General features: G+C 44.7%; 1 protein-coding gene across 8 annotated transcripts in view; it reads right to left on the bottom strand.

The window, feature by feature from the left end:
• Positions 1 to 12,847, bottom strand: part of LOC140561377 (R3H domain-containing protein 1-like) — a 40,844-nt gene that overhangs the window by 18,171 nt on the left and 9,826 nt on the right. For 4 of the 8 annotated variants that reach the window (XM_072686553.1, XM_072686546.1, XM_072686547.1 and 1 more), the window contains 13 exons: positions 12,604 to 12,639; positions 11,931 to 12,023; positions 9,359 to 9,494; positions 9,150 to 9,228; positions 7,990 to 8,049; positions 7,724 to 7,864; positions 7,392 to 7,500; positions 7,131 to 7,223; positions 6,945 to 6,973; positions 6,388 to 6,441; positions 5,990 to 6,207; positions 4,687 to 4,947; positions 1,177 to 1,346 (listed from right to left, as the gene is read on the bottom strand). In XM_072686553.1, coding sequence (XP_072542654.1) covers positions 1,177 to 1,346; positions 4,687 to 4,947; positions 5,990 to 6,207; positions 6,388 to 6,441; positions 6,945 to 6,973; positions 7,131 to 7,223; positions 7,392 to 7,500; positions 7,724 to 7,864; positions 7,990 to 8,049; positions 9,150 to 9,228; positions 9,359 to 9,494; positions 11,931 to 12,023; positions 12,604 to 12,639 — 1,479 coding nt within the window. The remainder of the gene's footprint in view (positions 1 to 1,176; positions 1,347 to 4,686; positions 4,948 to 5,989; positions 6,208 to 6,387; positions 6,442 to 6,944; positions 6,974 to 7,130; positions 7,224 to 7,391; positions 7,501 to 7,723; positions 7,865 to 7,989; positions 8,050 to 9,149; positions 9,229 to 9,358; positions 9,495 to 11,930; positions 12,024 to 12,603; positions 12,640 to 12,847) is intronic. The other 4 variants (XM_072686550.1, XM_072686552.1, XM_072686548.1 and 1 more) reach the window with 3 other exon arrangements.

Here is a 12,847-nt window from a genome sequence, read left to right as displayed (position 1 = left end):
AGAAAGGAGTACAGAATCGACGTCATGTGATGAAGTTAATTGAGCCTTGATAAAAGGACTGAGATGAACACACAGCGACGGTGTTCTTAAGAAGCACACTCTAAGAGAGACACGTCAGCTGGGCGTCCCTGGACTTGCAGACGCATTTAATTGTGGACCTCATCAAAAGTGACTGCACCCTGGAGATGATGGCGATATTGGGCTGGGACGTCAGGGCATTGATTGGAAAAACGGAAGCCATTCGCCCATTGTCAGGCTCGGGCTTCCGCTCGGCGAGGGGTCAAATTAATTTTGCATCTTAGCATTTCATTAATGAGCCTCAAGTCCCCATCATCTCGCATCTCGGGGTCGTCACAGCAGCGCTCGGCGGGCACGCCCAGCATCGAACAGATTGTAATTTCTTGCTGTGATGGCCTGTGCGAACTGCAACGACTCCCATTTGGAAACTGAAGTGCACTCTGCTCTTTATTCTGAGCATATATTTGCCTGCGAATCATTCACTGTGACAGGGTTGGCAACTCCTGCCCCCGACGGTAGCACGGCTACAGGTTTAATCTTCCTTTAATGGCAAGTGAAATACCTAGGCCAAGCAATTAATGACCCATCAGAGTCGATGAGCTGCACGCAGGACAGCGCCATCAGCAGATTTCCCTCCCCGCCCCCATCTATCATATCTAATTGACTTAACAAAAACGGAGCAGCGCGAGTCAATTCATTATGCTTAAAGGATAGGATACAGTATTCGCTTGTGAAGTAAGGAAAAAGACCATATTACTCATGGGCTGAGAGCATGCACTTTCATTATTTACTTCACTTAGGAGACTAATGAATCTTGACGCCTTTGTCTTGGCCAGCATGAGGTTTTGGTGAGGTGGGGGAAATGAGGCTGAGCTATGGGGCAAACTCAGAAGGTACCAAAGGTAACATCACTATCATGCAAAAACCTCCTCAGTGTTCAGAATGTCCACTTTATTGGACAAGGAAGAGAACAATGTGGAGGTCACTGTATTAAAAATAAATCTATACTTAAATAAATACATATTTTAAGTCATTTCTATTGTAATAATGTACTAAAATATCAGACCCCACACCCCGTAATCAGGCACCCACGTCTTCCCAGACATTCATTAATGAATTCATTCCTTCATTCATGTTCTCACACACAGCTGGGCCTACCTGGGGGATGACGTGATTGCTGGACTGATGCTGGTGGGGGCCAGGAGGTGGTGGTGGAGGAGGAGGTGGTGGAGGAGGAGGTGGTAAAGGCTGCTGTGACCTGGGAGCCTGAGGAGCGACGGTGGGGTTGTAGACCACAGCACTGCCGTCCGGGTTCACAAAAGGCTGACCTACAAGTGAAGACGAGATATCCATCAGATAACTGACGGACCTTTGACAGAATTACAGCAGGCCCTGAAGGCCGTCACGCAACGTCAAGACAACAGAACAGACAGAACTGCTAAGAGGTTCTAATATAGAAAACAAGAACGTCATTCAGGTTCCTAATTGGCTAATGAACGGTATAGCTCGTCTGCAGTCTCAGGCTTCCATAACGCCACACTTTTGGACATTAGTTTCTGTAAACTATGCCTGGTTATGTTAGGGTTGGGCAGTATCCACGTTTTTCATACCGTTACCGCTCAGCTACAGATCCACCGAGTATCTGACAGCCTGTGGACTAACTGCTGAGCTCCAGACACAAGTGTTGAGCGTAAAAACTCGTATCTGAGAGAGTGAAGTGGAGCGACTGGTGCTGGAAGGAACAGAAAGGTGAAATGAGAGGCTGCTTCTGCCGTGTCTGGACTTGGATAAGGTAGCTAGCAGGCTAAACTCCACAGCACAGGCTGTGTTCCAGCTAACTGAGGCTCAAATCACACCTGTATAGAGGAGAAAGCCTCATATCTGAGAGCACAGAGTCGAGTGAACGGCCTTAGGAGGAGTGTTTTCCACAGTTTTCAGGCAGGTAGACTGGCTTATCCTAGCTTATCCTTGCAACTACGGTGGGCTTGGTTTTCAGACTGTTACATCGCCAATCTGTGAGCTCCCACAGCGCCCCCACCCTATGGTTCCCTTAAACGCTGATGGGGGAATGAGCCTATTTGGACACTGTTGTGCTACTGTTGTCCTACTGTTGAGCTGCTCAGGCTGATGTTATAAGAAGTGTTTTAGCCCAGACTGATTTTTTTAATGAGGTACAATACAGGGCAACCAATCGGCCAATCAGCCAGGTTTGGAAGTGGGAGGTTGGTTTGTGGTCCATATCCTTATAAAAACGTTGGGAGCGGACCTCAAAAACTAAAATCACAAGACCTTCCAACATTTACATAATTATACAATTACAATTATAGCCAATCTGTCACAGTACAATGCATCAACCCCCACTCTATAGCGCCCTCTAGGCCACCATGAACAAGGCATTATGTACATGGCGTAACACTGACATGCCATTGCACTGGTACGAGTGTATTATCGGGCCCATCAGAACGGTCTGCCAACCTAAGGAATTCGTCCGACAGTGGGTCCAACAGTCCAACGGTGACTGACCACTGTTGAAGGGATGTGGGATGACTGACCAGTGATGTGTGGAACAAGATCTACCAGTCTTTAGCGATCTGATAAGTTTGGCAGCTAGTGTGCACAATGTTAAAAAGCCCCAGCTACACAGAGGATGGTGGACTTTTCCACTGATGGACGGACTATCGGCTAGACAGGCTACAGTTTGCAGAGCGCATCTATACAGTAGGTGTTCAGCCCAAAGTGGCTGTACTCGCCATGTTGGACATCCTCCACATGTTCCACTGCTGCCTTGTTCCACTAGACTTCGAATGCCATCAAATCCTCAAAATCAGCCATAAAAGCATTAATAATAAGGTCATGTTTTAAAGCCCTGATTAGTTCTGGCACACCAACTCATCCCAAGGGTACCGCCGGACCTTCACAACTCCAGAGAACATGGTTCTACTGCTCCACAGCTCAGGGATGGGCAACAGGGGGCCAGAACAGTCTACCGATTGCCCTGCTCTAGGAGACCCACTAAGCCAATGACCAGGTGTGCTTGAGCAGGAAAAGCACCGAAACTGCCCACGAAACTGCCCATCTCCTACTCTAGCCCATGCTTGGCATTGGGCAAAGTGACTTGTGTGGCTGTTTCCAATGCCTGCCATTCTATTGGCCAATACTTCTCTTCGCAGGTACAGGCTGTGTAAGCATTTAAACAACTGTGTCAGCAACAAGCGGTGTCCACAAACTTTTAAAACATTTCCCACACTCCTTCAAATCTGACAGTTTGCTTTCTCTGCAACAAAATGAATGCGGGTAGAGTTCAGATTTGGCTTCAGGCGACGCTTTAGCTCATAAACGATTGCATTTACCGACTGCAGTGACTTAGCCCCTCGCGGCTGACAGAGTGTCTTCCTCAAGGATACACTGACAGTAGCTGTCAGTAGGAATCTGTTTAAAACCATCCGCCCGAGAGTTCTGGGCTTTGACATTTTCGAATATTGGCACATTGTGAAGCTGCGACTGATTTTGAACTTAATAAGCAAATCATCGGATTTATGCGTCCACTTGAAGTTATCCATAAAGGTGCATTATAATGAATACATAATAACCCCCCCCACCCCCCACCCCCATGCCACTTTTTAAATGTGACTGAGCACTTGTGAAAATGTGATAAGCTCTGATGAATTCGAGGCAAAGGTTCGACCTCCACCTTGGCCACCCAACGACCCCGAAATAGGCCTTCTTGAGGTTTGAACGTCTACTTTTTCGACATGAATTTCTCAGGCCTCTATGGTAGAGGGGAAAATTTTTCCCATTTGCCAACCGCTTCAAAAAGGTCAATAAGCAATTACACACCCGGGCTCCTTCTCGAAAATATATTAGCGCCAGCAATATACCGGTCTTATCAGCCCCATGCATATTTAAAGACTAGAGACAGGAGCGAACAAAGTAAATAGGAATATTTTATACATCAGAGGCAGCGCCACGCATCCGCCCCCCTCCTCCTTTTGAAAGACGGAGTACGGCTTCATTATACGTCTCTCAGAGAGACACTTTGGGGAATTTGTTTGGACCGATGTAGGATTTATTGATCGCGGTAGACGGACGCCCATTTTCAAAGATCTGGCTGGCTGTGGTCGCGGTGGGGGGAGATTTAAATGGCATATGAGCTGCATCATTAGACAGTCATCCCAGGTAATTTCACCTCCGTGTTTCAACCCTGTGTTTACTTTTCAGTGGGGGAACAAAAAAAAAAAAAAAAAAAAAATTGCTTCTAATTATTAGCCCAGCCATCAAGCAGCGGTGGGCCTCCTGAGAGACAAAAGACACTAAAAACACAAATCCAAGTGTTCACTTCACTGCAGTCCCTCAAAAATAAATAAATAAACAAACAAATAAATAAATAAAAAATACCCCAAAAACAACTAGAGCCCCCCCCTGAGATGTTGTTCTGACAGTAACTTTGTTTAGGCAGCATCACGCTGAGCAGCACAAGAGTAGGGCAGCGAGCGCATGGGAGCCGGTTAAGACAATATGTAAGTAGGGTTAGTTTAGGATTTAGTATATTAAACATCAAAAGAACAGACGCAAAAGCACCCACCCTCTGGCTAAAAGGCAAAAAATCATTCTAATCTTCATTAGCATGAAGAGAGCTATGCTGTTGCGTGAGCCTGCGCGAGTACCAACCTGTGTGCGGGTTGACCAGGATACTTCCAGGCGGTATCCCCGCCGCTTCCAGGGGAAGCAAATAGTAGCTAGCGTTAGTTGTGGTCACCGGGGGCCCGCTCCTGCCAGCCTCATAGGACCCACTGCTACTAGTGCTGACGGCAGGGTAGGCCAAAGGTGCGGCGTGGGCCGGTTGGGTTAGGGCCGGGGCAGGCGGAGGGGGAGGCTGGGAGCGAGAGAGCGAGCCCGTGGAGGAACCTACACTACTAGAAGAGTCAGAACCTAGGGAGGGGAAGGGAGCAAGGAGAGGAAGCCTTAACCCACAGATACAGAAGAACATTGTGAAGAGCATGCTAGAAGACGGGGAGAGTGCAGTGGTGGGACAGGCTGCTGTGGCGGTAAGAGGCACACAGTGAATTCATTGGGGATTTTGCTGCCTGTTAGGAATACATTTTTACAGTGCGAGTGTGTGAGTGTGAGTGTGTGTGTGGGAGATCTGCCGAATGCCTCCTACAGAGTACAGAAGCTGTATATAATAAAGGCTCAGAAACTGCACTACTTTAGCTGGGCCAGATGAAGTTCCTAACATGTGCAATACATTTTCTAGTCTAATTACCTCAGGGACCAAAGCAATAAAGAAAAAAAAAAAAAAAGATAATGGTTTTATTAGCACTGAATGACAAGCTAATTAATTTCTTGATTAATGTCTTGTGGTTAATTTGGCAATTCACTTTGTTTTTGCTTTTTTAAAAAAATGCTTCATGTTCATACTTGAGGATAATACGGAATATTAAATGCTACACAAAGTGCTAATGTGGTGTGCTAGTGGATTTCTCCCTATTTTATGCTCCTATTAGTTCTCATTATTTTGACTCCTCCATTTCAAACTGGTCCAGGAACCAACAAGGACTAAATTGAGTCTGTACTCCAATCAAGATCTCCAATGAATTCCCAGAAGTAGTTTCAGAAAGGTAAAGAGGCGGCACAGTACAACATTAGTTGGTGAAGAAAATGAGAGAGGAGCTAGAAAAGCATGCATTGAAACCTTCTGAAGCCTACTAATGTGTCTGGAGGCATGCTGAGAAGAATAGAAGAGTGAAACTGATGTTCTTTGGACAAAAGGAGCAGTTGAGTCATCTTGTGTTGCCCAGAGATAAAGCCATTTTGAAAATGACCACAAAAAAAAAAAAAAATGGGGACATTTCCCGACATGTTCCTAAGGTCAGCTGGTGAAGCATTTCTGAACTTCCACCCCTTCTAAGTGCGTGTGTAGATAGGAGGTGGGGGTGGACAGCCGGCTGGCTAGAACAGGTTATACTCTCACCAGTCTTCGAGAGGCGTCCCACGCTCTTGCTGCTGCTGGAGCTGTCGCCGCGGATCAGCACAGAGATGCCGCTGAAGCTGCTGGCCTTGGTCATGGCGGGCTTGAGGTTGCGGTTGGAGCTGTCTGAGTCAGTGCTGCTCCAGGGCCGCGGCTCTGAATACTTTGGCTCGTTCTCAGAACTGCTTTGGCGGCTATTCCCTGATCGGCCGTCTTTCAACCTGCAAAAAAAGTCAAATTAATAAAATACAAATATTTAAAAAAAAAAGGAACAAGCAGGATTCACGGTTTAGACTGGATGGTCAAAACTACACCTCCAAAAAAACACACACACACACACACACACACACACACACACACACACACACACACACACACAAAAAAGGGACGCGAGAAGATACCTAAAAATTTGCCGCCTCTGCTGAGTGCTGTTACAAGCATCGTCCTCCTGGATCCTACAAAGCATCAGAAAGGCAGACTTAATTTCCCCAGAGTTACCCCAGGACATATTACACCTGCTGAAGTAAGCAGGAGGGGGCTAGCAGAACCGTTCGAGCCACAGAGCTTCAGATATACAGACAAGGTTTTATTATTATTTTATTATAATTTTTTTTTTAAATGGCCATAGAGGTGGACAATATGCTGCTATTTTATCGTATTCAATTTGATACACAAACTGTATTCCTAAGCATATCAAGGATATCGTCAGTGCTTAAAGAACAGTGATCAGCTGCATGTGTCATTACAAACAGTGAGAAGTGCAGCAGATTTTGAATAGTAGTTTTTAGGAATCTGACGCCACTGATGCATTTTGTCTGCGATCATGTGGAACGTGAAATATTGTGTATTGTAAAAATGTCTTTAAACATATTGTGACACAGTATTTTTACCATATCGCACTACATGCCCAATTCTACTATTGCAGTACTGGTATTCTTTCACCGTGTCCCCCACTCACCTTTTATCAAGAGGGAAAGCATCCAGACCCTGCAACAGAAGCCACAGTGAGTTATTACATTTAAATGAGGTCGGACCACGTATTCTAGGAAATAGATCATATCTTCATACAGTTAGCCAATAATCTATGCTTCGGACATGCGTTAAGAAATGGACAAGAGGGAAAAAAAACGATTACGCAGCTCACATCAGCGAATATTCTCTCTCTTGCCCGCTGATACTCCTCTTCTCGCTCTTCTATTGATTTACTCCTCCGGTCTTCTTTCAACCTCATTCGCATCTGTAAACACAAACGCCTGCTTTCAGAGCCTGGGAAAAACAAAAGCTGCCAATCCTTTATTGTATTTTACTTGATTTGAAAATGATGTTATTTTTCCAATCGCTACAAAATTCCACTGTTTAAAGCCACCGATCCTTTTGAGAGCAGCTTCAAGCTCGCTGCACCTACCATGTTGTCATCTTTGTCCATGCTGGAGTTGTCCCTTTTTAAGATGTATCGCTTCTGGAAATCGTCGGTCTTGTCATCTTTGATATGTTCGGAAAACTTCTGATCTGGTCTGTGCGTCCGAAAACCCGGTGGAAGGAAATGCAGAACGTGAGGCCTTGATAAGGTGGATATTTACACCATCGCTCCCAGACTACATGAGCACAACGCCTCAGGACAGCGATACTGGAATTGCATATAATTAGGTTTCTACCCCCCAAAAAACTCATTTGAAAAGAGGGCCACAGAGTCCACCGATCTAAAGAGATTAGAACTGCGGAGAGGAGATCACTCACATTCTTGTATTGCTAGTTTTGTTGATGATTACACATTTCCCGGTCTGGTCGACGTTGTGGTCTAAGCCGAAGTAGGCAGCTACTCTGTGCAGGAGCATTCGGTGGTAGGAGGTCATGGGGGGGAACTTTCTCCTCTGGCTTCTGAACAGTGAAGGAAAACAAACAAGAGCTTATCAATGATTCGGACACTCGCACACTTTTACACATATTAAGCTTCTCCGATGTTTCTTGATAATTAAATGGATGGAGGGAAGCCGTTAACTCACTCATTGTTGCTGATGAAGTCCAGAATGTCCTGTTCCAACTTCAGCAGCATCATTCTGTCCCTGCAGAGTGGACATTTTCAACAATTTCACATTTAGTTTCAAGCTTGGGGTACATCCAGGAGAAGACTGGGCATCATAACTAGGGATGTCCCGATGCGATTCAGTGACTCGGGACCTGGGGCAGATCCAATCCGCTTCCTATCCCTAGGTTTGCCGTAGCTGAGCGCCATCTGGCGTCCTCTAGGCACCATATATAGACCTGATCCTCGGCTGCTGATGTTGACCTTCTCACTTTTTGGAAAACGACCCCAGACTGAGTTCATCTGTGACCTTATTGCAGTGAGTAAAAGCAGACTAAGCTTTATTTGAACTGATGAGTGTGGTGATGTTACCAGTTTAGCAGCTAAAACGAAAGCTAAAGCTGGTTCTAACGCTAACTCGCTATTCCACCTTAAACAGTGCTGCAGTTACAGTGTGTGCAGTTCAACAGTTGAGCGAAACTGCTGCGTTATTTAAGGTGGATTGGAAAGTTTGGAGAAGAGGAAAACTTCAGCTTAGCGCTAGCGCACAGAGCCTCGCTGTAAATGAGACGCAGCAGCAACAGCAACAGATTCAACGTTCCTCCTTTCCCGTCTTTCTTTCCCCTGAATTCTGCCTGGTTAGAAATCAGACAACGGTGGAAATGCTCTGTTCTGCTAGCGGGAGAACCACACTCCTTCCTCTGGTTCTAAACCGTATCTGAATTGCACATTCAGAACCGAGGAAGAATGCTAATCCTAATGCTCACACTAAGTGATCGGACTGCAGAGCTGTAGCTAAAGGAGCTGGGGGCTGAATGGTCAGGGAGGTCAGTCAGATTGGACTGCCTGATATTAAACACTATAGAGTAATATATAAAGTAAAGCAGATCAGAATTAAGTCTGATTTTAGAAACTGCTACTAAACACAGTGACTTTACTGCTGTTATTATTGTGGATTCGAACATCTTAGCTAGGTTGTGGAGAGGGATTAGTTATAGAAACACACACAAAAAAAAAATCGAATCAGATAGGATCGATATTGACCGATAGTCGGATCGGATCAGATCAGATCGGGACATCCCTACTGAGAACACATGTAAGCTTATGAAAAATGAATAGGTCCTCAACCGGACTACAAACCTGGGGTTGTTTTTCAGAGTGTTAACCAAGAACTCGTGTAGATCAATGCCAGTGGAGTCAGTGTATTCTTGACTGGAATCTAGAGACAGGGGGGAAACAAAGGGGCTTATACAACACCTGGTCTTTCTGAGAATTTCTTATTTTCATCCAGATCCGATAGAACAACGCTGAATCGTCACACATATGGAAAGCAGTCCAGAAGTGCACACCTCTTGACAGCATCTTGCGGGGCATTTTCTCCAGTTTCTCCAACTTGTCAGCACTTCGGTCTTTCTCGTCTTCGTTTTTACTGGCTGGAGCGTCCTCCTTGTCGAATGACTGGGAAAGCTTGATCTGAATTTCATCCTGTGGAAGGCAAAAACACACAGCCATTACATTACAACTCAATCTTGTGTTTCTATTGGACAAGAACAATAAAAATAACTGTCGTCATTTGAGCTTCTTCAGGTCATCTGCTGATGAACTTTACACAAGCTATTATTATTATTATTATTATTATTATTTTAAAAAAAACAAACAAACAAAAAACAGGTCCTAAAAGCTCCACCTTGCACTACTTGACGTGTGACGTATGACATGCATGTCCATATTGTCCAGTTTTAGTGTAGTTTTAGCTGTACACCTGTTTACTGTGTTTATAATTATAAATTAATGGACCAATAGAAATGCTCGAGCGTTTCTGCCTTCTCCAGTAATGTCGCATTCATTTTGGAGAGCCATATTTTCCACTGGACGGCATCGCAATTCTTTAAAAAAACAAAACAGTGCGGTCTCAGCCGTTCTGCCAGGAGACCAAACTGCAGACAAAAAAAAAAGAGGCTTCGTAAAGGAGACATCTGTAAGACCTGGCCTGAAACATCGACTGCTCAAAGATTTTGCTTCAGAAAGCTAGCCTTTAGTTCAGCGTCTCCGGCAACAGATTATATTTTACGCCGTGGGCTTTGAGCACCCCTGCCATTCGCAATGTGGCAAAGCCCGGCACCCTGAGGGGAGGCTTTTGGTTTAAGTCTTTTCTTTTTTCCCGCTGCCTCAACGGCGTCCTTGTGCCTTCGCCCCCCTCCGGAGTGGCCGAGACCAAGCCGCTTCTCTCCCCTTCCCGTTTTCCTTTGATTAACAACGCGCCGAAGAAAAGGAGTCCGTCTTACTTTTCAAAAAGCGACACAAAAGTAAAACAAAGTCGAGCGGGCGCGCGGCGTGACGCCGGGGGAGCCGCGGAGCGGTTCTGAAAGGGGCTTTTTCGCGGGGCAAAAAGGAGCTGTACTGTTTACACTGAGAAGAGGAGGATCTGTGCTCTGCCCTTGTGGAAAAATAGCAAGTCTACAGGAGCTGAGGCTAGTCACTGGGGCTAACCCTGACTGCAGAGGCCCCCACGGAGGCTTTGGGGAGGGACGCTGTAATGTCTTACTGAGTCGGTCAAGCCGCTGATCAATTATTAACAGTAAATCTGACACAAATTAGATGTTTCTTTGTTTAGTTTTTATTAATGGTCCTTGTGATATTTTGGGAATGCCGTGGCTTTGTGAATTTGGAAAGCCACGGGACAGAGCAGCCAAAAATTCTTTATCCCAGATTCCCATTGAATCAACAGAGTAAAAAATATAAATAAATAAAAAGCCTAAATCTTATTTAATCCATTTTAGACATCTGACATAAGCAATTATTTGACCAATAAAAGCCACCCAATTTAACCTTTTCACTCAGTTATGGTAAAAAAAAATGTTTTATCCAGCAATTTGACTCATCCCCAAAGAGGATGAGTCTAATCCAAACAGAATGAGTGTAACCCAAACAGGAGGAGTCGAACCCAAAGAGGATAATTTTCCTAAAAGCACCATCAAAAAACACAAAATGCACAAAATAATCATAAATCTGCTGAATATGCTTCTTGTCTGATTTCAGTTTGTAATGGAATTTATTATAACTTTATTATTATGAACTTTCTTCAACCTTTTCTGACCGAGAAGAAGATTAGCAGGGCAGCTGGCCTCAGCTTAAGAGGCTGCAATAAACAGTAAACCCGAGATGTTGCTTTCGGATAGTTTTGAGACCAATTGTGCTCGCTCAGGCTCTGGCTGCTGATGGCAGGCAAGATGACCAGCAATCCTCAGGTCATAGGACCACTCTGAAGTTTTAAAAATAATAATAATAATAATAATAATAATAATAATAATAATGTAATGTCCGGTGATGTGACTATTGTGCATATACTGTTCAGCAGTAATTCAGATTAGTGTTTTTTTTATATTTTAATAGTAAATAAATTGACTATCCTTGTGTTTCTGACATCATGACCCTTGGTTCTTATGACCACCACTGTACAGACATCCAAGCCTGTCAGTAAGCGTCTCTGCAGTGCAGCATTTCACACCAAACCACTCTCAGAAACTGTCCCGCAGTGGGATTCTTCCCTCCCCACCCATTTTGGGAATCCACAGAAAGAAATAGGATTAACACTTAAAGTCCTGAATGTTTGAACTACCGCTCACTAAGAACACACTAAGAGTCCTGATGTTAGAACGACGCTTGCTTTTTCCTCATAAAATAAAAAAAAAAAGGAACACACAGAAAGGAAGGTTAAACACTTCCATGCAGACCAGCACATCCTGACAGAAACGTCCTCAGTGATTAAGTATTACTTCACTTCATGACTTCAGGACACACACATTACATGAGGGGCTGAAAGACAAAACGTGCACTGACTATCTGAGGTGAGTGTGTAAGTATCTGTACCGAGTGAGCTGTAATGGGTTATTTTTTAGGCGGCCCCGAGAAGAGCTTTACCTGATGTTCTGGAAGCAGTTCAGAGGTAATTGGGGGAGGAGAGGGTTCTTCACAAATGGCCAGGCTCCGAACTAACTTTAACTTTGCGTTAGACTGGGGGAGAGTAGTGAGGGTTAAAGAGACAGATCAGGATGTACACAGAAACCACGACAGGTTGAGTTGCATTTCCACCAAACAGAAGTGCGAGAAGTTGAGGCAAACTCAGGGAAGAAAATGGGTGGAGGATGTTTTAATTCAAATAATAATTAAAAGAAATAATTTCAGTATAAAAATACAAGTCAAACCAGAACTTCCATGCAAGCACCACACACACATGGGATTACACCCCAAAAAAAAAAGGTTAGATTTTCAGAGCTCAAGGCTTGGCACGAATTAGCCTGGTACAATACCATGCCTACGCCATTTAGTTTGGTTGAGGGTAGCCACTAATGTGAGCGTTCCTTGAGCGTTTGAAAATCATGCAGGCAAATGAAAGCATGAGGCATTTCGCAATATACCCTCGGTCACTCCTGGGTCACACACAGGCACATCCAGCCGTTATTAAAAAAAAAAAAAAAAAAGGAGGAGTGATTGGATCATGGTACATTAAAAACCAGCAATTCAAAACAAATAAATATGAATGGAAGCTGGCTGGCAGAACACCACATCGAGAACATGCCTCGTGCCACTGTACCTTGGGCCTTTTTGCGCCTTGTCCAGGTATTTGCCGCTGTACGGTAGGCAACGAGACAAAATGGGGGCACATGGATTACACTGCTGAATCATCCATCAGGTCACAGGAACAACAAGGTACAAGAACACAGTCCTGAATGAGATGCTTCACAGACAGGTGCGAAAAGACAAACCCAAAGGCTCCATGGTTGTCTGCCCGAAACCATCCATTACAAGAAATATAGATACATCTACATTTTCAGGAC

The sequence above is a fragment of the Salminus brasiliensis genome, chromosome 8, assembly GCF_030463535.1.
Source record: "Salminus brasiliensis chromosome 8, fSalBra1.hap2, whole genome shotgun sequence".
In the NCBI taxonomy this organism is placed as follows: Eukaryota; Metazoa; Chordata; class Actinopteri; order Characiformes; family Bryconidae; genus Salminus; species Salminus brasiliensis.
Note: the sequence above shows the minus strand (reverse complement) of the source record. Positions and strands in the feature narration are given on the sequence as shown.